This window comes from Tachypleus tridentatus, chromosome 13 (assembly GCF_004210375.1).
Source record: "Tachypleus tridentatus isolate NWPU-2018 chromosome 13, ASM421037v1, whole genome shotgun sequence".
Taxonomy (NCBI): domain Eukaryota; kingdom Metazoa; phylum Arthropoda; class Merostomata; order Xiphosura; family Limulidae; genus Tachypleus; species Tachypleus tridentatus.
Genome location: NC_134837.1, coordinates 192951333 through 192977992, shown reverse-complemented (window position 1 = coordinate 192977992; position 26660 = coordinate 192951333). Strand labels below are relative to the sequence as shown.

General features: G+C 36.0%; 1 protein-coding gene across 2 annotated transcripts in view; it reads left to right on the top strand.

The window, feature by feature from the left end:
* The first annotated feature begins 7732 nt into the window (after positions 1–7732).
* LOC143237414 (uncharacterized) overlaps positions 7733–26660 on the top strand; it is a 61717-nt gene continuing 42789 nt past the window's right edge. The window contains exons 1-2 of one of the 2 annotated variants that reach the window (XM_076476646.1): positions 7733–7940; positions 24371–25109. In XM_076476646.1, the coding sequence (XP_076332761.1) occupies positions 24839–25109 (271 nt within the window). In that variant the 5' untranslated portion in view covers positions 7733–7940; positions 24371–24838. Of the gene's footprint in view, positions 7941–23896; positions 25110–26660 lie in introns of those variants that run through there. The other variant, XM_076476647.1, reaches the window with a different exon arrangement.

Below are 26660 nucleotides of genomic sequence, written 5' to 3'. Positions count from 1 at the left end.
TGGCACGAGGAATTAATTCCATATATTAGCTTTGTGTGACCATAGAGTTACCGCTTTTCCATTGAGAGACAAAACAATTCAGATTTACTTTGTTAAGAATTATGTTCCAACATTAACTGAATAAATATGACGTGTTTGAAAATACTTTTTTTTTAGTTATTACGCTTCAGAATTAATTGCCTCTATTAGAAATAACGTTACATAATTATCTTTATAGGTAATTATAATTCAGAATTGCTTATATCACTATTTAAATGCAAAGATATACAATGAGTTATCTACTCTGCATTTACCTTAGGGATTGAACCCCAAACTTAAGCATTATAGGCCCAAAGCTAAACCACCGAGAGGAAACAGTTTTTACTTTAATAACACTTCGTAATTATCGATGGAAATCGTAAAACCTAAATCAAACAATTGTTAATTATTTAAAACATATTTTTCATTAGATTTGTAGGATTTCCTGTTTCAGTCTCAATGTGAACAGAATATGTCTTACATAAAAAGAAACTAACACATTACACGTTGTAACAAACCCATACCCATATTCTTATATTCAAAAGCGACCATGAAGTTGTTTCAGTTAGAATGTAGTTTAATTTCTAACAACTTACTCCGAAGCAAAATACCTAATTTGATTATACTTGTCGTGATGCATTAATATTAAGCCTATGGTAATTTTCAAAACATAATTACTGGTTTCAGTTTCCTTTGTAATATTTTCTTTAGTGCCAACTGTAATATAGCTTTTGTCTATCCAACGATATAGTAACTTTTTCACCTCTTGTACATACAGGTGTATGTGTGGATTATTTTGGAAAATGAATTTATTCTGAACAGTGGATTACAGCAAAGAAACCATATACTTTGTCATACTAAGGATTAGTTGTTCTTTACGAGAATAATGTTACAAGTCCCCTGCTGACCTTCGTAATTATGTCGTCTACCGTCCGTCACGCCTACCTAGTCTGATGATCGTGATTACATACCATTGTCACGCGCCGCAATTGCCAAGGAATAAGTGTTAGTTATACCTTACACCTTGACAAACTTTATACCGATCCCACATTGTACCTGGATGTCGATTTCAACGACCGCGTTTAAGCAGACCAAAGACACGAATGTCCATTGGAACTGTGTCAGGGGACTTAACAGGTACATGGTCAAATGAGGTTCCTATGATTCCAGTTTGTTTGTTGTTGTTTTTATCGGTTGTTTTTGTTACGAAAACAATCGTTAATTCGAGAGGTGATAGGAAAAATATTACATTTTGCAGTGCAAGCTTTCAACAACTGCATATTCTCGCTTATTATCTTATTAATAGTATCAATAGACGCACTACAAATTGAATACAATGGATTTTTGGGTGGAATGGTTCTCTTTCGTAACCATTTTTTGCACTCTGAAGATGACAATCATTTCTTTCATTGGTTTGAAGTGCGATTTGGTGTTTCTTTACTGTTTTAAACGCTTTGCATACGAGGTTGTTGTTGTTGTTTTTTCTATGAAGATCATTTAAACGGCATTTCTTCGACATCTTGTGACTGATTTGTTGTATGTTGCTCCAGTCTAACTAAACAAGCATTCCTCCTCCTTGGATGAGCACTTTTTGATGGTCACGTATTCGCCCTGAACCGAATTTACAAGTGATGAACATATCGTCCGTGGCGTCATGGCTGGCTCGCATCCACTTCGACACAGCCATGTATTAACACATGCATATAGTTCTTGTAAAGTGCGATTAGTCCTCTGTGTTCGATTAATATTTTGCCTATATAACATTACAGTTCTGTGCCTCGTCTCTATTTATTCTTTTTATGCCTTTAAAATTTTGCTTAACTTTATGAACTTTAAACCTGTAATTAAATATATACGGAGAAATCAAGCCAAATGGCGGCCACAAAACTTGAATGTAACTTCCAGCACAAATCAAATCAAATAAAAACCATAAAACGTGTTGGACTTCCAGCACAAATCAAACCAAATGGTGACCATAAAACTTGTTGGACGTAACTTCCAGCACAAATGAAATCAAATAACAACCATAAAACTTGTTGGACCTAACTTCCAGCACAAAATCTGTAAAAACGGGTATTAGAAACAAAATAAATTAAAGCATTTAGAAAGGAAACTAAAGTAGTTCTTCAACGGCTGCTGACGTATTATCCACTCTATTGATGTTTCCTAAAACCATAACCACGATGTTGGGGAAAAATCTCCATTTTAACCTACTTAGATTACTTGTAATCGTGTTCAAGATCTTATATACAAATTGTTTATAATAACCAAAAACATCGTATTAAATTATTTAGCAAGAAATTCTCTCTCTCTTAATACCCTCTCTTAAGCATGACTTGCGAAACGAAACGCATTTTCCAAACACTGAGTTAGCATAATGTAATTACAAGTGATGCAGTGTCCACAATGTTTTTAAAACGTCAGTCATTCTTATGTATCAATCATCCAATAATAGTCATTATCATACATTAATCATCCAATAATAATCATTCTAATACATTAATCATCCAATAATAATCATTCTAATACACAAATCATCCAATAATAATCATTCTAATACATTTTTTTAATCATCCAATAACGGTCATTCTCATACATCAACCATCCAATAACAGAATTCTCTATCCATCAAACATTCAATAAATCAGTTGTTTATTTTATAACTCATTAGGTTATAGATACTAAGTGTCACCACTATAATGTACAGCTAAAACGCAAACTGTGAGAAGAAACTGAAACATCACTTGAGTATGTTAAATAGAAGAATGTGACCCAGATGTCATGTTGTGCCAAAGACTTCAGTACGCAGGATATCCAATTGCAAAACGATTTAGTATTTATTTTATAAGTTGAAATCAAAACCTATAAAGTATTCGAAAGTTGTTAAGGTGGATTCTTTGGTGATGGGTGAAAAACTGCCATTTTCATAAATAATTTTGTGCCTTGAAAATAAGTTAGAGATAGGTTAAACAACATGACGTAAATCTGAAAAAGACTTCTAGTAAAGTGCGGAGTAGAAAACTGCCACAAACTAAGACTTGCATCAGACTTGTACATTACCTTTTTCATTACAGAACACAAGATTAATAATAGCAGTTGAAAGAAACTTCATTTTTATAGCATTTCATTGTTGTCTTTTGCGGTACAGTGGGATAGTTTAACTCTAAGTGACGCCAACCAATCTTTAAATACGAAATATCGAAGACAAATCTAGAAATAAGTATATGCAATCGCTTTTATTTAACAGAGTTAAATGTTTGGAACTTGACACATTGATAAGAATAACTGATAGTTAATTATATATCTCAGGACGGCTGGTATGGGTATTAACACTTTTACTAATAAAGCAGAAAACAACGTTTTGACCTTCTTAGGTCATCTTCAGGTTAACAAAGAGAGTTTTCACCTTCTTAGATCATTTTCATGTTAACGAAGAGAGTTTTCACCTTCTTAGATCATCTTCAGGTTAACTCTCTTTGTTAACCTGAAGATGATCTAAGTTCAAAACGTTGTTCTCTGCTTTATTAGTAAAAGTGTTACTACCCATACCAGCCGTCCTGAGATACATTTTTAGTTCAAGTGGGTTTCTCGTCACCATGAATGAGGGTTAATGACATCAGTCGGTATCAGTGAATTATATGGTAAGTTAACCTCAGAATTAAGGATGGAGATACCCATCGACCTTTCAAAGACATTTTTCTAAATTACTTATACTCTAAACTGCTGGTGTATACAAAACTCTTGGTTACAGAATCCCTAATAGTAGCTCGGAAACATTTAAACAAAAATACCATCAACACTGCATCTAACCCAATTAACTACTTATGAGCCCCCACCCCCATGTGTTTCGCGTGGAAAATTAGTGATCATATTATACATATATACACACACATATACGCACATAATTCACTGATTGGTTATTACTTCATTTTGAGCAACAAACAAAAACAAAATTGTTCAATATGGCGCAATATGTAAACCCCACTACTAAGTGAACGATATGTACATATGTCGATAATTAGACAATAAAAAACTGTGTACACATTAGTAATGATAAATGAAAAGAATGGCTTTATGTTATTTATCTGCTCGGCGAAGACCGTTCCTTCAATTCAAGATCTCGAATGGTCTGATACTTCGGACAGTTGACTCAAAACCTGCGAGTCGAGGGTTCGAATCCCGTTACCGAATATGCTCATCCTTTTAGCTATGAGGATGTTATATGTAACGAGAAAACCAATTGTTCATTGACAAAGAGTAGCTCACGAAATGGTAATGAATGATTTCAACTAGTTGTCTTCTTTCTAGTCTATCATTTCAGAATTAGGGTCGCACCAAACATGCTCGCCCTTTCAGCTGTGGGGGCGTTATTATGTGACGGTCAACTATTTGTTGGTAAAAGAGTAGCCCAAGAGTTGGCAGTAGGTGGTGATGACTAGCTGGCTTCCCTCTAAGTCTTACACTGCTAAATTAGGGAGGGTTAGCGCAGACAGTCCTTGTGTAGCTTTGCGCAAAATTCAGAAACAAACAAACAAAAACAAAATTAGGGACGGCCAGTGCAGACAGTCCTCGAGAAATTCTTGATGACGAGAAACTCACTTCATATAAAAATGTATCTCAGAACAGCTGGTATGGGTGTTAACACTAAGATACAGTTCTCGAATAGCTTTACGTGAAGTTCAACAAACAATCAGCATGTTTCTAATGTTCATTGCTAACCAAATCGACACATTAATTCCTTTACGAATTTCTAGTCATTCATATTATTAAGAGATACGTTGTTGTTGTTTTTTAACAAAGAAAAAACTTGTCCGAGAACGTAAAGAGTTGTTCTGTCCTTATTAAATATATCGAAGCATCTACGGTAAAATGTTTTGCCCTTGGTTAAATTATCACCACAACATAACTATGCTACATTCGTGATTACCTTTTTATATCTCAGTAATAAATAATTAACCTTAGAGTCTTGATCTCTTTGTTAACCTTGGTCTAACTAATAAGGTTAAAGCAAAGCTTACTAAATGAGCTTAAGGGGTGGTTCAAAAATTTCAGACTAATTCCTAACAAAATAAAATAAATGAGCGAAATGAAGGTAACTGACATTTTACTAAGAATGTGTTACTTTTGTTCTGTTTAAATTAAACCGTTTCTGATTATTTGTTTTAAAAATATGACACGTATTTAAATCTTTCTCAGACTATTTTGTTGGTAAAAATGAGTCCTTTGTAAATTTTTATCTCAAATTTTTGACAATAGGGAACTTGTTCGTTCGTATTAGAATTTACTTGTAAACTACCTAAATGCTATCTGCTCAAAGCTGACTATAATTTTGAACCGTAAGCTAAAGAGAAAGCAGCTACCCACTAATACCTAACACCAACTCTGACACTGGCCTTGTTTCACCGAATAACTGGATCTGATTGTCAATCTCACGATATACATACAACCACAAAGAATAAAACAACGGGACGTGAACTTTGAACCATCAGATTCTCAGTCCGGACACGTTTACCCCTTAGGCCAAGGGAACCTGTCATTGTTAATACATTTGTCTTCTGTTTATTAAGTGGTAAGTAAATACAACATAAAATAGAAGCTTTAATAGTTTTTGTTTGAAATTTCAAGGACCACAACATTAGGCAATGTTAATATTTCGGTAGATTGTAAGAACTTTAATCCATACAAACAAAGACTCTACTGCAGTGAGTGGCATATTTTAACTTGCTTTCTTCTTCGATATTTGACCACACTTTGTCTCTTTAATCTTTGCTTGTTTTCAAAACTTTCATTCCTCAGCCTCTAAGAAATTCTTTTCTGTATTTAAAATTATTGACATCGAACAAGTTTTCATGTAGTTTCGTGTCTCTGTTTTTATTTCTTTCACATCGTGTTTTCATAAGTAAATGTCGTAATTAAACAACTATTTGTTAATATCTGTTTCTTTCCTTTTTAAGATAAATTTAGTTTGGTTTGTTTGGAATTTCGTGCAAAGCTACATGTATCTGTGCTAGCCGTCCCTGATTTAGTTAGCAGTGTGAGACTAGAAGGAAGACAGCTAGTCATCATCAGCCACCACCAACTCTTGGGCTACTCCTTTACCATCAAATAATGGGATTGACCATCACATTATAACGCCTCCATATCTGAAAGGGTGAGCATGTTTGGTGTGACGGGGATTCGAACCCGCGACCCTCAGATTACGAGTCGAGTGCCTCAATTACCTGGCCATGCTGGGCCTAAGATAAATTTAATGCAATTACTTCTGACTCACGGTTTCATTGAAAATAAACTTTTCTGATGACATTGCTCACGAATTCCCACTTGAAAAAGATGTAATTTTTCTTTTACATCACAGAAAAAATAAAATGTAATGTATCAGTTTCTAACCCTGCTGCTACCGTTTAACAGACATATATAATCCACCCGATTTACGTATCTCTCTCCTGATTATTTTAACAATGTATCTGGAGTGTACTGAGAGAATAACCTAACAATTAATTACAAATTAATTGTTAAAAGGTCTGGACTGAAACGTAAACCCATTTCAATAAAAAAACATCGCATAATACAAAGCTGTTGATACATAATATAACCATAATTAAGCAATTTCTTCCCATCAGTGCACTACTTTCTTTAGCGTGGTTAGCACTCCTGTGGTTCTGCCACCCGGAATCTTCGATTACTTTACAATTTTATTTTGATGTAGTATTTTGTTTCAATTCTTTTTATTTTGCTCAGAAACCAACAAATAAATACTTGTACATTCAGAAATATATTCACGAGAACTAAACGTAATGTTTCCTCAGTGGTAACATAGTTTTCTTTATTAAAAGTTAATCAAGGTTTCTTTACGTGACGGCATCCCCATCGGTTTTCCTGAACCGCGTAGGTAAATAATCCATACTATTGTTGTTGTTTTTTAATAAAAAGACTAGATTAATAACAATTTTTATAAGCAATTACTGTAAATGTGTTTTTAATGTGTAACCACAGTTAACCACATAATCCAATAACTTAGTCACATAGCAAACATTATGAGTCGACGTGATAAAACTGTACATTTCGATACTTTAAAAACAGTATAGCAATAAAAATTGTTTATATTTAAATTTGATAATATAATTTCGATTAATTTTGATGTAAAGACTACGATTCACTGCAGGAGGGAATACTGAATTCAAACTTCCTTAATTAAGATTATTATTTGTGTGGTGCGATTCACACCAGATTTTCATACTTTCATATAATTTTCGTCTTTTGACCCTAAAAATAAAACTGGGCAGGTCAAGGAACGAAGAGCAAGAACAGACAATTTCTCATCCACTTTCTGTCCAAATTTCGTCAATTTGTTGAATGAATCATTTCAACACTTTCATATTTACATAAGTAATGTTTCGTACATGGTGTTCTTACGGATGGCTGTGACCGTCTTTGGCGATTCAGTTGGTTCTAGCTGGCTCGTGAAACAAGCGTCATTAACGCGCTTCTTGCGATAAGGGCGAGCATGCAGAAATATCATCAACCTTAAAAAAAAAATCTCGCCTGCCATCTGCGACTCTCCTTAAGTTATTCCATGTAGCGTTCAAAGCGCCGCGGTGAGTGCGCCAGGTTAATACAGGTTCTGCCTTTAGGGATGTTAGAGGGATAAAAAAAACGCAGAGGTAATACTTGCGAACGCACTCCCTACTTCGAGACAACACACTTTCAGCGTGTTGTTCTAAAGCACGACTGTATGTGTACGCGGTCGGTCCCCATTGGAGGGTCTATCTTCAAGCGCTTTTTTGGGGGGCAGTAGGTCCGTTTTGACCTTAAAATTTCCACTAAGGCACAGAAATACTCTGATTTTCTTCGTCGAATTAAGATTAGTAAGCAGAGAATTCTTGACTTGAAATAAAAGCTCAAGAAATGCCATGCTGCAAACAGTAAGTACGAGTTTAATTTATAGTATCTAAAAATTAATTCTGTTAACAGTTTTAGTTTCTTATGTTTCAAAATTCTCGAGTAAAAATAATAAGTTTGTTTGTGTTGTTTATGGACTTAGCGAATTTTAGATTGGAAAAAAATTAAACATGTGGTACCTACTATGTGGTACATAGTAGCGTGTAATTAAACACTTTCATTGTACTTTTATTCGGCTTTATGCATAGAAAGAATTAATAAGAAGTTAAGAGGTGAAACAATTGTTTATAATTTTTTTTTAAGTTTTATTAATAAGGAGTCTCACCCAGGGTGGAGTTAGTTTATTTGCATGATGACTCTTAAAAAAAAATCCGTAAAATTATACTAAAGTTTCGGAATTTTTCGTGAAATGATAATAAGGTCATGCAACGACGGCATAAGGCCTTTAGTTTTTATTTGTTTTTAATTTCGCGCCAAGCCACTCAACTCCGTGGAAGCAATTGTTTCCACAATCTTTTATGATTTAATATCTGTGTGTGGAGAAATAAATTGTTAAAGATTATTTGTTTAATTTTGCGCCAAAATACTACCTGCGCTGCTTTGTTTAATTTTGAAGTGCTAGACCAGAAGAAGAGCAGCTACTTAACATCACCCACAGCCAAATCTTGGGTACTCTTCACTAACGAATACTGCGATTGCCCGTCACATTATAACGCTCCTATGACAAGCATGTTCATGGACACGATTCAAACCCGTGAGTCACACACTGTTAGCAGGTTCCCTAACCACCAGGCCATTCCATGTCTGCGGACTTACATCTTCAAACAGACGAGCAAACTACTAGTGTGATAGTTAAATAAAGATTGTAAATTGGTAAATTTCTGCAGTAAGTCGCTGGATGAGACATGCTTAATGTATCCATCGCGCACAGAATTAACTTTGAAAATGTCCGCATTCGCAAAAATGCAAACTATTACAGTACTACAAAAAATAACAATACAACAATGTTAAGTTTTTGCATAAAACAAAATCAAGTTAGTTATAAAATATCAGTACAACTCGTCATCTTCAGCGATAAAAAACTTCCTTCAATTCATCTTCTTCATTAGGGAAATAATCCTTAATTTCATCATCTCTGGTAGTGAAAAAACATTCCCTTTATTTCATCATCTTTGGCAGTAACAAAATCCCCTATAATTCATCATCTTCGGCAGTAAAAACAATCCCCTTTAATTACACTCATTAAATGTATGGCGAGTTATACTACATGCTTTTCTCGGTTTCTTTTTATAAGTATTATTTTCTTCTATTTGTTCACCATATAGTGGGACATCCTACACATCGCCATTTTGAGTAGCAAAAACATGAAATCTTCTTTAACCTTAGGGAACTTAAGTCTAAAAATAATAATAAATAATCTAAAACAGGTTTTGAAAAGCATCTGAATTTGCAAGTATACGTATGCAAGTATTGCAAGTATGCGTATGAATATCTTTGAGACAGTAGGACCGAAAGCGTTGATAGTAACAACATTCATTCAACTATGTTATCAACAGAATTAGCATACAAAAGTAATTAGGACTAAAAACCCTAATCATAATTAATTCTATATATAATAAAGCATGAGTACTTAATATTATTTAAAGATTTGATAATCAAGACTCTTCTAAATTAACCATAAAATCAGTTTGCTATTTCTATAGACGTTGCGTTGATGATGCTTTTGCAGTTTTCCAGTCACAAAAACATGTGAATCGATTTTTACAATATCAGAATAGTAAGCATACTTATATTAAAACTGCAGTGAAAAATAAAAAATAATTCAACTCGGTCATTTTTACACGCCCTTCATTGAAATCCACATCGTAGCTTTCACATTGACTGTTTACGTATTTTCAAAGTTTAGTGCCAATTGCCTTTAGGTCGAAAAGGAAAGGTATTTCAATAAGTCTAACTCGTTAATAAGGAACTTCAACTACATAAAAATGTCCTACCGGAAGGAAAGCGGCAAATCTATGGATTTACAACACTAAAATTTGATATTTGATTCCCCATGGTGGACACAGCAAATAGCTTAATATGGCTTTGTTCTAAAACAGACAAAGAAACAAACAATAAATCAAGAAATTCAGCAGAAAGGGAGTTACAGCTGACTTTACGCTGGGCCACCAGAGAAATTTATTACTAACTCATCCTATCTGTTATTGATAAAATCTTTAGATCTTTGTGTAAATCACTAGGCGTTAAAACAGGGGTTGACTTTGAATACGTTTCTGAACAACATTTATTTGGTCTAAAAATCTAAAGGGAGCGAAATAATGGAAACTAGATCCTTACTACTGATGTTTGCATAGCCTGATTTACCTGTCTCTTTTCTTTGAATGCTTTCAGATAATACTGGCACTCTGGTGCCGTAAATGTCAAGAACTTGGGAACTTTGGAGTTTATGGCCGAGCTACAAAAACTAAATGCCTGAAATACAGTTAAGATTACAAGTGCAGAAATGAAGAATTAGTTCCATTAGAACATCTAAATTTTTAACGCTGGATTATAATGATGTTCCTCATATAAACAGGTAATCGACAAGTAATCGAAATACATATATCTAGAGCAACAAATAGAGCATCGTATGCTGAAGTGGTTCATTCAATTAAAGCAAGAGCGAAAGCAACAAGTGTAGCTAAAGCTGAAAATCTTCTCCATCAACAAACTGAGCAGAAAATATTTTTCGCTGATACCCGAAACAAGACTATTCTGTACCCGAAAAAACTTCCTCAGCCATGTCTTCAGATCCAATGTCAATAAAACTGGTATGAAAACCTGTATCCCTTGCAATGTTTACCTTGCTGGCTGTAGATTGCAACAAAGGACATAAAATCTGAAATCAAACGTGTCAAAATTATCACAGATTTTGCAACTATTCGTCTTGACATCGTCTCTCTTTAGGTACCACGCCCTTCTAGGGCGTTGGTGAGCATGATTTGTCACTGATCCTTATCTTTGTCTTCCTTTACTTTTCTTTCCTGGGAATTTTGTTCTTGCCATAATGATGTTTTCAGTCTCTTCTTTTCTCATGATATGTCCTGTAAAACTCCTTGGTATCGTACCAAACACACTGTAGAGCAACTACAAACCGGTAAACGTTTTTAATTATTGTATTACTAGTAATTCCTAAAGAGATTGCCCACAGTATCGTTATTTCATGGGAAAATATTTAAGGATATATAGATTCATTACATCGTAACCATAAAATTATGTGTTTGGGAAACGTGTCCATCTCCCCCTTGAATTTTTTACTGAGTGAATTACGAAGTTGCCACTAGATAATTCTAAGAAATTTTGAGTAGAAGTTAAAAAAAAAACATAATAATGTCAACCACATTACATCTGATATATTTAATACCATTGAGGCCTTTCGCCTCAATGTGGGTAGTGATGACTAGCTGCCTTCCCTCTACTCTTACACTGCTAAATTAGGGACAGCAAGAGCAGACATCCTCGTGTAGCTTTGCGTGATATAAAACAAAACAAATATTTTTCTGAATTTCTCCATTATACCCTAGTGCGTGTAGTAGGATCCGCGAGTTATTTTATAGGGTAGTTGATGAATGCTCTCTAATTATTTGTTGAAGTTGTTTTCTATCGACGATTGGTATATTTATACAAAATAATTGATCTTCGGCGCGGTAAAAGAAATATAAGTGTTGGATACAACGGTAACTTAACAGAACTATCACTTTGCTCTCCCATTCACTCACTTCTTGCTTCCCACTGGCACAGCGGACTTACAATGCTAGAAACCAGGTTTCGATACTCGTGGTGGACAGTGTACAGGTAGTCCATTGTGTAGCTTTGTGCTTAATTAAAAACAAGCCCACTTTTTACAATTTTTTTCATTTTACAAATTTTTTAAAAACAGATAAATAAAACATGGATTTTTGTTATTACTTGCGAAAATTATTTTAATGCAACGGGGAAATCGCTATTTAAGCTTTGGAAAAAAAAAATTATTTTAAGGCATTTGATAAACCCAAATTGAGAAATTAGTTCAACGTCAATAGACGAAACGTAAAATATACAATATACTGCAGCGCCATCTACACATGGCAACAAATAAAGCAGCATAACAAACACAATCGATGTTCTTTTTTTAAATATCTTGTCGACTATTCTAAATTTGGACACGAATTTTGATACATCAAGCATGCAATTTTAAAAACATTCAAAAAAGAACTCGAGCATGTTAAGATACCATTTGGTAATATATGGCTGTTGTTAGTAAAACTTTCAGTTTTCGAAATAATTGTGATGGTTTCTGTTGTTCATTGGGCCTAGAAGAAATAAGTTTGTTTGTTTTGGAATTTCGCACAAAGCTGCTCGAGGGCTATCTGTGCTAGCCTTCCCTAATTTTGCAGTGTAAGACTAGAGGGAAGGCAGCTAGTCATCACCATCCACCGCCAACTCTTGGGCTACTCTTTTACCAACGAATAGTGGGATTGACCGTCACATTATACGCCCCCACGGCTGGGAGGGCGAGCATGTTTTAGCGCGACGCGGGCGCGAACCCGCGACCCTCGGATTACGAGTGGCACGCCTTACGCGCTTGGCCATGCCAGGCCAAAAGAAATAAGATTTAACATATTTAATGTCGAGTTTTGTTGTTTCTAAATGAGTAGCAAGAACAAATTTATGATCTTTGCTATTTCATCCCTTTAATTCTTAAATTATTTGAGATTGTCCATGATATGCATGTCATGGCAACTTTCCGTCGTAATTCATCGGATTCTTAATTGAGAGATGTTGTTGAGATGGCTTGGTACATTCCTAACTTGGAGTAGTCCCAAAAAATAAAAAATACAGCAGTTACAGATGGTAGAACAGTTACTGTAGTACCAGTTATAGACAAGGCGGGTTTTCCTCTTCCATACTGCGTTCTGAGTTATAATTTTTGATTGATCTCAAATATAGATGTGGCTGATTCGAATCTTTCATATGTTAATTCAGTTTGAAGATTTTTATCCTAGGGTAAATGTCCTTTCACAAATTTCATACACTAATTTGGTATTATATTCCTCATGTGCTATACTAACATAGTTTTGGACTTATATTTCATTCTGATCTTGTAACTCTTTTGGACGTTTCCCATAGGTTTCTCGATTTTTTAACATTTTTTTGTAATTCCGTTACAAATATTATGCTTTATTTACACAATTTCTCTCTTAAATTCGTGGCTTTTTATTCTTATGACTTTAATTTGGTTTGGTTTGTTTTGAATTTGGCGCAAAGATGCTCGAGGGCTATCTGCGCTGCATGTCTTTAATTTAGCAGTATAAGACTAGAGGGAACAAGTCACCACCAGCCACCGCCAACTCTTGGGCTACTTCTTTACCAACAAATAGTGGTATTGACTGTCACATTATAACGCCCACACAGCATGTTTGGATTCGAACCCAAGTCGAGTGCCTTAGCCACTTGGCCATGCAGGGCCCAATTCCCTTGTGATCTTCTTTCAATTCAGTCTATTTTCAATATTAATCTTCTATTAACTGTTTCTTATATCTCTATTCGCCGAAATACTAACTCAATATTCAAGTAATTGAAGTAACACATAAACTGACTAAAAACATCGTTCATTCAATAATTATCCCCTCCAATCGCACAGCTGTACGTCTGCGGATACCTGCGGTGGGCAGAGCAACATTGTGTAGCTTTGTTCTTAATTAAAAAAAAAAACATTCAATAATCGACCAACTATTGTTAAAGAACTCGTAAAATTAAAATTCTGTAGCATGACTCGCTTTTTTTGTATCACGGAACTTGTTTCTTAAAACTTTCAAGAAGTTTCTAGTCGTTAGGCCACGTGCTCATCACGTGACGTAAAAAACTTCCTTTAAAAATCATAGCTTTGTTACAACCGTGTGGACAGAGTAATGATTTATGACATTTTGGTTTGCTATTGCTATATAATTACTCTGTAAAATACAATACCATATCCGGCATACTTATGTACAAACATGCAATTTCACTGTGAAATTATAATCTTTATTATATCAGTAAACCTTAAGTATCATCTTGTCGTTAAAAGGTGACTAATCATAAAGTTTAAAAATGTTGTCCGCAGAGATATAGTTTCGTTTGAGTTACCTTCTGAATGTTATGCAGTTAAGATGAAGAGAATCTAATTCATATAAATAGTTGTTTATAATCCCGAAGTTATTTTGACACTACGTAACATATACGAGAGCTGTTCAAAAAATACGCGGACTGACGTCATAAAACAAAATGTACTTTATTTAGAAGTTACAAATCTGGGACCCCTTCAAAGTACTCTCCTCCCCAACGCACAGACTTATCCCAACGGTGTTTCCACTTGTTGAAACAGTCCTGGTACGCTTCTTTTGCAACGTCCTCCAGCTCCTTCGTCGCATTTGCCTTAATCTCGGGAATCGTCTCAAATCTTCTTCCTTTCAAGGGTCTTTTGAGTTTGGGGAACAAGAAAAAATCGCAAGGTCAGGTGAGTAGGGGGGTTGGGGAAGAACAGTGATCGAGTGTTTGGCCAAAAACTTACGAGTTCTGAGGCCCAAATTTCGCAGCAACGCGGTGCATCTTCAATTTTTCGGTCAAAATCTCGTAACAAGATCCAACTGATATCCCACACTCTTCAGCAAGCTCCCTGACAGTCAGACGTCGATTTGCCCGCACCAGGGTGTTGATTTTGTCGACGTGTGGGTCGTCAGTTGGCGTGAAAGGACGTCCAGGACGCTCATCATCTTCAATGGACTGTCGACTATCCTTAAAACGTTCATGCCACTTGAAACATGCCGTACGCTTCATAGCAACATCACCGTAAGACGTGTTAAGCATAGCAAAAGTTTCAGTCACAGATTTTCCAAGTTTAACACAAAATTTCACAGCAAGTCGTTGCTCCTTCAGGTCATTCATTCTGAAATCCGCCAAACGAAAAAATCGCACTTCACTTAAAACCGCGTAGCTAATACACAAATGAAGATATCTGCAATCGGGAAATAGCGTCGTAATCATCTGATCTGTGCGAACCTAGCGATACCAAGCGGATTCCCCTGGAGCCAACTGGAGCCGCGCAATTCAAACAGTCCGCGTATTTTTTGAACAGACCTCGTATTATAGTGTAACGTGTGGCAAAGCAACGATGTGCTAAGATAATATACTTTTGTGTTCAAGAATAGGCAGTTTATCAGTTAAAATTAATTTAACGCAATTGGCACAAAAATTCTTCACCTTTGTAGTTTTCGTCGGTTCTCTGATTGTATCAAGAGTTCGTACAAACCTACATTAAGGTTACCTGCACACTACTGTTCCGTATTTTGAGTTGTTAGCCAAGTGACCATTCAACAGCACCCATTTCCTATTCTTATGCTACACTTACTAGACCAAATGGTAAGTTTGTTTTGGTTTGTTTTGAATTTCGCGCAAAGCTACTCAAGGGCTATCTGGTCTAGTCGCCCCTAATTTAGCAGTGTAAGACTAGAGGAAAGGCAGCTAGTCACAACCATCTGCCGCCAACTCTTGGGCTACTCTTTTATCAACGAATAGTGGGATTCACCGTCACATTATAACACTCCCACGACTGAAAGACTGAACACGTTTGGTGTGACGGGGATTCAAATCCGCGACTCACGGATTACGAGTCAAGTGCCTTAACCACCTGGCCATGCTGTATTCCCAATGGTCAGATTTCATCCTCACTCTTATAGGGAAATCACGTTTCCAAGGGTTGGTACGTGCGTTTATTTTTCGACAACGAATCCCAAATGATGAATCCTTTGGATGCACAGTCCGGGAACGCCCGATAACTTGTCGATTGATAGTCCAACAGGAGCTCGGCAGATCTCATAAAAATTCGACTCTTATATTGCAATAGTGTAGGTAGTCTTCAAATGATACGAACTTTTGACAAAGAAAAATGCGTAGAGAAATAATGCCCACCAAAATTACATCCAATTGTATTTATGTCTAAGAAGAAAATGCATAGTGTTGATATACATGAAAAATATCCAATATATTCTATAGAATATTGTAAGTAGAAGTTACCATCCGTTAGCTATTGGATCAACAAATTAAGAACACATATGTATGTATATGTGCGTACAAATCGAGTATTTAGGAAGAGCTAACTATATAAATCTTTGTAGAATGGTCGGTAACTGCCTGTTGTGGAGACCCAAGTGTAGAAGACGACGTTTCGAAAGTCTTCCACCTTTCGTCTTCAAAGAAAAACTAACTATATGATTTTCTTCACCTTCAAAAAAAAAAGTTAGAAATTTCGATTCATTCATTATATTATTATATTATATTATATTATTCATTACATTATGAAATTTTCCATTTCCGTGACATGTTAAGGAATTATCATGTTTGTGCTTACAATTTCATTTCTGTTAAGATTTGCTAACAAGTTTTGTGGATGGGATATTTTTATTTTTGTTCAGGTGTGAAAACTGGGTTTTCTGATAACTAGTAAGTGACCTCGATGGGTCGACTGGCCTTCTTTTGCCCGCTACTCTGATGTTCTTGATTATTTTTTTTACTGATAAAGTTACCCAGTGGGAAAAATAATGTAATCTTACTTCGAGATTTTAAAAAACGTACCTTCCTAAAGTTATTGCCACCTTTAGGTGTACAAATAGCTTTGAAACATTTTGTAAGATTTTCTGAAGATATCTGACATATTCTTGAGTGCATTCTATTTTATAGAAATCACACAAATTTAAATTTTATTGATACTTTTAATGCTTTTTTATTGTTAAGATTCAATCTTATTTTCAATTTATTCATTTCATTGATATTACTATCAAAGTCTACAGATAGGCTGTATTAGCACGTCATGTCTTAGTCGCTGTGGTTAGCAATTCGGGATAATCAGACAATTTCCTTAGAAGGCGAATTCGAACACTCCTACGAACACTTCAACAAAACTTGGCAGAATTCCTAAACAACCCATGTGGCGTCTGGTAAAACCTGATGCCTTCTGGCAGTGGCCTATTGTCTCGCTAAGAACTACGATGTTTTCAAGGGCCAGCGAAATCACACAAAAAAGAAATACTCAAGTTACAACAAAAATGTTAAGAATTCTAAAAATTACGGTTTCGAATTTGTATTAAATCAATACCTCAAAATATATAATTCAAAGAAAAAATTTAATGACTTTTTTTTCCGGTATTCCACCGACAAAATTAGCAGAAAGTATTCACAAACTTCGAAATATATAAAACTGTGCGTATTTCATGATATTCTCGTGCGTGTCACAATTAAATTTTGGAATCCGAACGAAGGATTCACATTCCACACCTAAAAAAATAGAAAAAAAAAAAGAGACATTTATCCAAGTTTGGACAACGCGTCTTTTTTTGTTTTGATTTTAAATATATGTATTGAAAACTTTCAACAAACAAGACCGCCGCTGGGACAGCGGTAAGTCTTCAGGTTTACAACGCTAAAATCAGGGATTCGATTCCCCTCGGTAGACACAGCAGATAGCCTGATGTGACTTTGCTATAAGAACACACACACACTTTCAAACATATAAAGACGGTTTTTAAGTTAGAAGTTATTTCGCTTTATGAATTTATTATCAGACATTCCCCTTGCAATCATTTCTTCATTTGAAACATTATAACGATTAAAAGTTTAGCTATACTCAAGTGTGTTTTAACTTGTATGTTCGTAAACGTAGATGATTTTAAAATGCATACTTTTTCTGTGTCTAAAGAACATGCGTTCTTCACACTGTATTTTTAACATTTTGAGAGAAAGTACTGTTTTTGCATTCTGACTCGACATAGTAGAATACAAAAACACAAGAAACTTATGTAAATAGAAAACAGGTTAACAAACAATCGTGAGTGGAATAAAATGGGAAAAAATAGTTTTATTAAAAATGTAATTCTCAATGAAGCAAACAGTAACCTTGACAATATGACATAAGTTTCAAAAATTTAGAACAAAAAATTACTAATTGCTCAAAAGTGGAAAAGCTAGACACGATGAAACGATTGTTAGACTTCTGGACAACGTGCACCACTATTTATACACCCACACATATGAATGTATTAGGTCTAACGAGGCCTTGTACTAAGCATGCCAAGATTTTGATTCTGTTGGTTTCAAGTTCACCTCCTGTTAGGCTCCGTTCATTGAGGTTGGGTGAGATTAATGGTCAAATCTCATTATCCAATCAGGCAAGAGTAGCCCATGAGTTGGCGGTGGGTGTTGTTGACTAGCTGCCTTTAGTGTATTAGGTTAAAGTTAGGGAAGGTTATGTATGTAGTCCTCCTGCAGTTTTGTGCTTAGTTATAAAACAAGTTATATCAGTGCAAATATGTAAAAACAAAATTATAGTAACAGTGCTTGTATCCAGTTTCTATTTAAATACTGTTACTGTTAACAGCTTTTTCTGCCATAAACATAATAACACGCAGACTTAGGTTAAGCCTAAATCACGTTTCTAAGTGCTAATATAAAATCGAATAGTCAACAAGTTCCCGCAATTGTGTTACACGTTAATTCCCTTGCGTTTTCATAAATATAAAAAGCACGTAGGCGTATACAACATAATTTCCTATATCTAAATCAGATACAATAAGTACCATATCGTATTTTCTTTATTAGATACGAAAACTATAAATCATGCATGTCTGAGTAAAATTTCAGATTTTCTTACCGCCGCTTAGACCATACCTAAACGAAATCTATACGACCAACAGAGGATAAAAACACCACGTAACTTCTACAAATTTTCACCATTAACGATTTACATGATTTAGTTTGCTAATGTATGCGTTATAAACTATTTGCATCCAGGCAATGGCTTATGCACAGATGTAGATAAGCGATCTAAACATCTTTATAAATATTTAAATTTTGTTTTGTTTTTTCAATTTCTTCATGCAGGTCCAGCATGGCCAGGTGGCTAAGGCTCTCGACTCGTAATTTGAAGGTCGCTAGTTCGAATCCTCTTCACACCGAATATGCTCGATTTTTCAGCCGTAAAGGCGTTATAATGTAATGGTCAATCCCACTATTCGTTGGTAAAATAACAGCCCAAGCGTTGACGGTAGGTGGTGATGACTAGTTGCTTTCCCCCCAGTCTTACACTGCTAAATTAGGGACGGCTAGCGCAGATAGCTGTCGTGTAGCTTTGCACTAAATTCAAAACAAAACAAACCAAATCTTCATACGTGATCTAATGATATGAATGAGCTTTTTTCCTTCTAAATGACTATAAAATTGCTTTAAGTAGCAGCATTTGGAACACTCTTCCATCATATGGTGCCGTCAGTTGATTCTATTTCCAACTCTATGTTATATATAAATTGATGTAAAAAAAACAAACATAAGAGTGCTTCCAGGTAGTAATAAGATATACGAAAAGATACCCTCTGAAAGTGTTTACCATCATCTGTAAGAAATTATGTTAGTGCAACAATTTTATATAACATTATACAACATCTATCCAGAAATGCTACTGGTAAACCGAAGCCATGATGACTTTTTCAATGGTTAAATACAGTAAGCTAGAAACTTTAAAATAAACGTTTAGCATGTTGGTTGCGGAATGTAGTTACTAAGGTTTAGAATTTTAGATTGGTTTGTTTGTTTTTAATTTCGCGCAAAGCTACACGAGGGCTATCTGCGCTAGCCGTCCCTAATTTAGCAGTGTAAGACTAGAGGAAAGGCAGTTAGACATCACCTCCCATCGCCAACTCTTTGGATACTCTCTTACCAACGAATAGTGGAATTGACCGTAAAATTATAACGCCCCCACGGTTGAAAGGGCAAGCATGTTTGGTGTGACAGAGATTCGAACCCGCGACCCTCAAATTAAGAATCAAGCGCCCAAACCACCTGGTCATGTCGTGCTAATTTACGCATATTATGATGTATTGCACTTAGCAACTAATCAGGGCGCGCGCACTTCACAGACACGTCTTGTTTCCGCAATATTTAAATGTCCATTCGTTACCGAGTGGCGTGTGTTTGGATCGTTTTCATTAAAAACACTTATTCTTTTATTATTAGAATACTAAAACAGGCAAAAAGTCATAATTTGGGATGAAACATTACCCCAGTAAATTGTGGACCCTTTGAGCTGCTCGGGATCAGAGCCCTGTGCAACTACTTAATCTGCTTATTTGTACCACCGGCACAGATTGTGTGTTATTTTCAAGTAAAAACTGATTTCCCGACAAGCAGACACGCAATAACAGGAGGTTCGACTAAGACATGGAGGAGTGTTCTGTCATTGATAATTTGACTGGAATTTAAGTTTCATTAGAAGTAAATAAACTGGACAGTTTGAAAGACAATCTACATTTAGAAATAACAGATAAAATACTATGTGAACTGTGTATACAAGTGAAGTATTGCCTCTATTGGATTAGTGAATAGGTCGTCAGATTTCCATCCCTCATGATGAATTTCGGTTGAACTAGTCACGATAAAAGCCATTTTAAACTGAAAAGAACAAAGTGCGTCCGCGTATCACAAATGTACATCGGTGAATTTGTTGCTATGGTACATTTTCCGTGTATTTTGATAAAGTTACTATACGATTCATTCAAGACTCAATAGTCTTGCTCTTATGTGACCTGGTTATAGAATTGTATGACGTCATTATAAGGGTCCAAAATTCGCAAAATTTCTAATTAGTCCTTTAAAAAAGTTCTGGCTGTATCTCCATGGATACAATTAGTCCGTATCAAATTTAACTGGTCCACTCCATATAATTTATATGATCATTCCATATTATCAGTTGCTGATGATAACTGTTTTAAAGACGGAAGCAGTCATAAATACGTGTATGCATACATGTGTAACATTAAATAAAACAGTAATTTTCTACACATGTCACCCTTGGAATGTACGTAATCTTCATATAATTCCCGATAAACACAAAAAGAAATAATGTAACTTGAGACTAGTATTTTAATACTAACCAATACGGTGAGATATTTCTCCACTGAAATGTTAATATTCTTCACACTTCGTTTGGATCCATCCCGCTATTCACACGTTCCACGAACCTATTTTTCATTTCAGACGTCATGAAAATTCCTCATAATATTTTTAAAATAAACCAATGATCCCAAGATCCACAGAAAGCTAGATGCTTCATTTGATTTTTTTTTTTTTTTCATTTTAGAGCAAAACCTTATTGGGCTATCTGCTATATCCAATTCGGAGAATCGAACTATGGATTTTAGCAAAAATAGATTTGATTACTGTAATTAAATCTGGGCGTTATTAATAAATGTACCATCGTCATTGTATAGTTTAGTTTTTTCGTTTATTTGACTATCTAGCAAATAAGAGTGGCTGTTTTCCCGTTGACACAATCATTTTAATGTAGTCTGTAGCTTATATGGAGCCTCATAACATACTACATGCATACATATATAGCTGCGAGCAGACCGTGGATGTAATATAACGTTCATATCGCAGGCATAACGGTGTATTAATGTATAAAGGATTCCACTTTTTGTTGTTGCTTTTTTACCACTATATGACTGACCTCGGACATGTTACACAAATGTCCACGCTGTCTCCCACAAAAGAAATCTTTAAACCTGAACTTAAAAGATACCAACAAGCTCAGTTTCGAACATCGGATCGCCATTCACGGTGATGGCTGATGGTAAATGTCAAATTATAACCAACACTGACTTAACTGAGAGATTTATAGATATAGTAGCCATCCTTGAAGCTGACTATAAGAAGTGGTAATAATCGTGGAAACAGGAGACGGCAGAATGATGGCGATTTTAACCAAAAGTGAGGTAGTAATTTTGTAGGTATGTATTTGATTTAGAAAATATTTAGCTTCAAAGAAAGAATGCAACAGCGACAGTCCATCAGAGTTCAGGGTCGTCACCACAATGGAAAAGGGTTGAAGAACTGTCACAACCCAAACTCCATCACAGAAATGGAGGGTAGACGACTGGGTGGAAGGTATATCAATATAATCAACTCATAATTCTCAATAAACACGTTTCCGACCTCCTTGTACAGTGTTCAAACTGTCACTCTACCAGGAGAACTGGCCAACTACAGCAAAACCGTGACCAGGCTTACTAGAGTCAGCGAAGAGGAGGATTATTTGTATTAATTTGCTATTTATCATGAGACGTTGACTTATATTTGCAATGAATTTGCATATATATTCACCAACATAGATTGCATCTATAAACCTCATGTAATTACCAAATCCAGTATAGAACAGTAGTTCCTATAATCCAGTGTTTACCGACTTCCCACAGGGTATGAATATGACAGCTATACATATTTTACAGGCATATAAATGACATGTGGTATATTGATCATCATGCATTATAATTATCATACATACAGTATCACTATTAAAGACAGCCTTGTAGAAATGACATCAGGAACTATAGTCACACAATCAGCGCGAAGTTAGTCCAAAGATTATCATTGTTTCCCGAGAGACCAACAAGCACCATCTACGTATTTCATTAAGCCTAAACTGTTTCAAATAGAACATTATTACTATCATACACATTTATAATATAAATGTTACACCTTCAAACATGAAGTCGAAACAGGGAGTGGCAGCCCGAGGAAGTAATGTCAAAAACTATGTCTCAAAACTTAAGTTTGTTTATTTACGACTCCATTTTCAATTCGCGGGTTCAAATTCCCGTCACACCAAACATGCTCGCCCTATAAGTTATAATGTGACTGTCAATCCCACTATTCGTTAGTAAAAGAGTAGCCCAAGAGTTGGCGGTGGGTGGTGATGACTAGCTGCTTTTCCTCTAGTCTTACATTGCTAAATTTGGAACGGCTAGTGCAGATAGCTCTCGTGTAGCTTTGCGTGAAATTGAAAAAACAAAGAAAAACATTTTAACTTTGAACTACCTATCTCATAATTGTTTTGATCTTGGTGTGTAGCTTCCTAAACATGTTGTTCATGATACTGAAGTGTAGAATTTCCCATGGTTATTTTTTCTGTTATAGTGATGACGAAGTAAAATCATTGTATAGTAGCAGTCCTGTATAGAATTAATTTTTGTTTTGCATAAATAGTTAACACGGCGATATAAAAAAAACAACAACAACTTACATTCTGATATATCACTCTACCTGTATGTATTATTTAAAACCATAGACGTTTTACATCTCGGTTATATTTATCGATAGAATGATAGATCTAACACTTATCATTCTCCCAAACATGTTAGAAAATATTTGTGTAGCACATGCACAGTTGTTTGTTGTTGTTGTTGTTTTTTTTTTTTTTTTGGGGGGGGGGTATAAAAACCGGTTTTTCTCAACCGTCAAAATTAAATTCTAGCGTAGTTACAAGAACTGGGCGCGCGATTGTTATATATATATGTATATGTGTTTGTGTAATTCACTTCTGAATTTTTTTCACGTTATATCTATATACAGGGTGGGAAGAAATAGTTTTACAATTGTTAATATATGGTTGATATTATCTGGTTGGTACTCAGTAATATTTGCCGAAGACAACTGAAACAAATTCAATTATTATTTTTTGTCAGAATGATAGCTTGATTTTAAAATATTTTAGATGATAAACTATCAGTAATATCTGTTCTATCCTGGAATACACACACACACATGTAAATAGATTTCGGAAATCGATAAAAGAAACAATCTGAACACTAGGCCTCGTTTTATACCTACATCTCACACGCAGAATCTTAAAAATTTAACAACACCACAACAAAGTTCAGACACCTGACAAAGAAGCGCCGAAAATCCGTATTAGCCAAGAAATGATTTCTGGCTTTAAGTGAAACACTGTGCTAACACCATAAGCTTTCCGTAAATTACAGGTTTACAGGGTTCCGCGCTGCAATTTTAGTTCGATGATTTCTGATGACAGTTGCGCAGTTTTGATGACGGAAGCGGTTAAAAAGTTAAAGATTAGAAGAAAAAAACAAGCCAATGAACGGTTGACTAGACGACGGGAACGACTGGAACCTACTAGGCCGAATACCTCCTACCCATATTAACCTTGACTCAAAGAAGAGAAAGGCGCGGCAGTGTCTGCCTCAAAACGCTCAGTCTAGCATAACTAATAGTCCGACCTACCGACAATGAGCATGCGCGATCCACCTGCTGTAACGTAAGTACTTTTCCCAGTTAAAACCTCGCGGCGTACCCCACATAAAATTAACCCGATTGCATATGTTAATCTGGTTACGTTGTTTCACTGAATCGTTTCTATCTGTTACAGCGACCAACTGCGTAATGCGGGTTAAGTGGTTAAATATATATAGTATGGGATTTGTATGGCCTAAATTCGGAACGTTCTTGCCTTACTGACTCAGCACATTTTTTATGTCATTCATCTATAATTTTCCATGAAAAAGTGTTTGTTCTAGATATACAGGTTTGAAAAACTGAATATGGGTTTGTTCTCTAGGAATGAAACAGATTCCCCTTTCCCGTGTATAAGAAACGCCACGAAGAACGACAAGATTGACGACTACTGTCATTCAGATATTAGGCTCCATTTGACCTGTTAGAATCTCGAGGTCCCATACATTTTGGGAAGTCTATCAGTGACAATAGCTGTGCACGTGTTTGATGGTCTACAAAAATCTTCGAGAAATTTGGTGAGATTCGCCCATTTGAAGTGTTCACAGAAACGCGCTTTTCGAACGTTTCAGTGTTATACAACGCAGTTTTTGTGTTTTCTTTTACTTGTTTTTTCTACTAAGACTTTTAAAGTCCAGCTGTAACCACACGATTTACGAAGTCGGTCCATTCCACCGCGAAGGCATGATGCTGTATCGTTCTCGCAGCGTTTGGTAACACTTACTAATAAGAGCATTCACGGTGGTTTCAGCTCATTCATCCCTTACTGAGAGATATTTCCAGTAACGTCGTCATGAGTTCCTACACGGCCCAGTCCTGGAGCCATCAGCGGCTCTACTCACCCCGAGAGTTCGTCTGTCGCTTCAGCCTCCCACAGGTCGTTACTATCCACGAAGGAATGACTCATCACGTTCAGACACCGACAGCACTGGACATCGGTCAGCCCTTTCTCCTCTACCAGTCTTACAATTGCCGGAAGGTTCACGCTCGCAGTTTGGACAGGGATAAGCGAGGAAGAGCCAAAGCTGTAGGACTTCCACTGGTAATCCCTGAAAGTTATTCAGGTAGGAACCGTAAACGACCTGTTTCATCTCCATTCTCGTCTTAATTTGAAGTAAGTGCATGAACTCTTCCATCAGACAAGGGCCCGGCATGGCCTAGCGCGTTAAGGCGTGCGCTTCGTAATCTGAGGGTCGCGGGTTCGCGCCCGAGTCACGCCAAACATGCTCGCCCTCCCAGCCGTGGGGGCGTTATAATGTGACGGTCAATCCCACTATTCGTTGGTAAAAGAGTAGCCCAAGAGTTGGCGGTGGGTGGTGATGACTAGCTGCCTTCCCTCTAGTCTTACACTGCTAAATTAGGGACGACTAGCACAGATAGCCCTCGAGTAGCTTTGTGCGAAATAAAAAAAAAAACATCATGACAAAGTACATCGTAACTATAAAACATGAACTGTATACCTCACTGCTAAGTTTAAAACATACTTGGCACCTCGATGATTTTTCTTTGTTTTGAATTTCGTGCAAAGCTACACAAAGGTTATCTGTGCTAGCCGTCCGTAGTTTAGCAGTGTAAGACTAGAGAGAAGATAGCTAGTCATCACCACCCACCGCCAACTCTTGGGCTACTCTTTTACCAACAAATAGTGGGATTGACCGTAACTGTATAACGCCCCCACGGCTGAAAAGACGAACATGTTTGGTGTGACGGAGATTTTAGCCGCGACCATCAAATTACCATGCAAGCACCCTAATCACCTGGACATGCCGAGCCTTTCACAGAATTTAAAGCACGTGATCGTTGTCACATTTCTGTACTAACAGATACTAGGCTTCAGAACAGCTTCTAACTTCTGAACAAAGAACTCACTGAATTAAAAACAACATCTGATGTTATTCGTGTGTGACATGGCATCACGATAAAACTAATATTATTTACTGGTTCATTCTAAAGTAGTGACAGTCGAATCCCGTCATTCGATCAGACAAAAGTAGCTCAAGGGTTGGCGATGGGTGCTGTCGATTCGTTGCCTTTTCTCTGTAGTTTTTCGGCTCAAAAGTTTACGTAAATAGCCATTATGTAGTTTTGCGCGAAAGTTCTAAAAGTCAAAGAACTATCTTTAACTGTTCACTTCTTACACTTCAAAGCATGGTACATGAAAGTGTGCACATTAAGCACAGAAGCATTTTGGGTTGCTAATCGCACGCTAAGCTAAGTATCTTTACTACTCCATTATATACCCGATAATTACCGAACTCTCATGTTTACAAATATTTCTCTACAACCAGCATTTACAAGATAATGGAACTTTTGTAGAAATTAGAAGTCGGACTACAGTAAATAATTATCTTTTTACTTATCCCTTCTCTTGTGTAGTTGTAATTAGATATAATATCTGTTACTGCGTGACGTGTAGTGTTCTTCATAAATTATTGTTGGGCTATCTGCACTCTATCCACCCTGGAGAATCGAACATCGGATTTTACAATTGTTAATCCATAAACTTGTCGCTTTTCCATCGGGGTAGGGGATCGTCATAAAATAAAAGTGAAAGTAATTTTCACTAAACTTTTCGTGCTTGTTTGAATTTTTTCTTATTTTACAATTTCAGTATA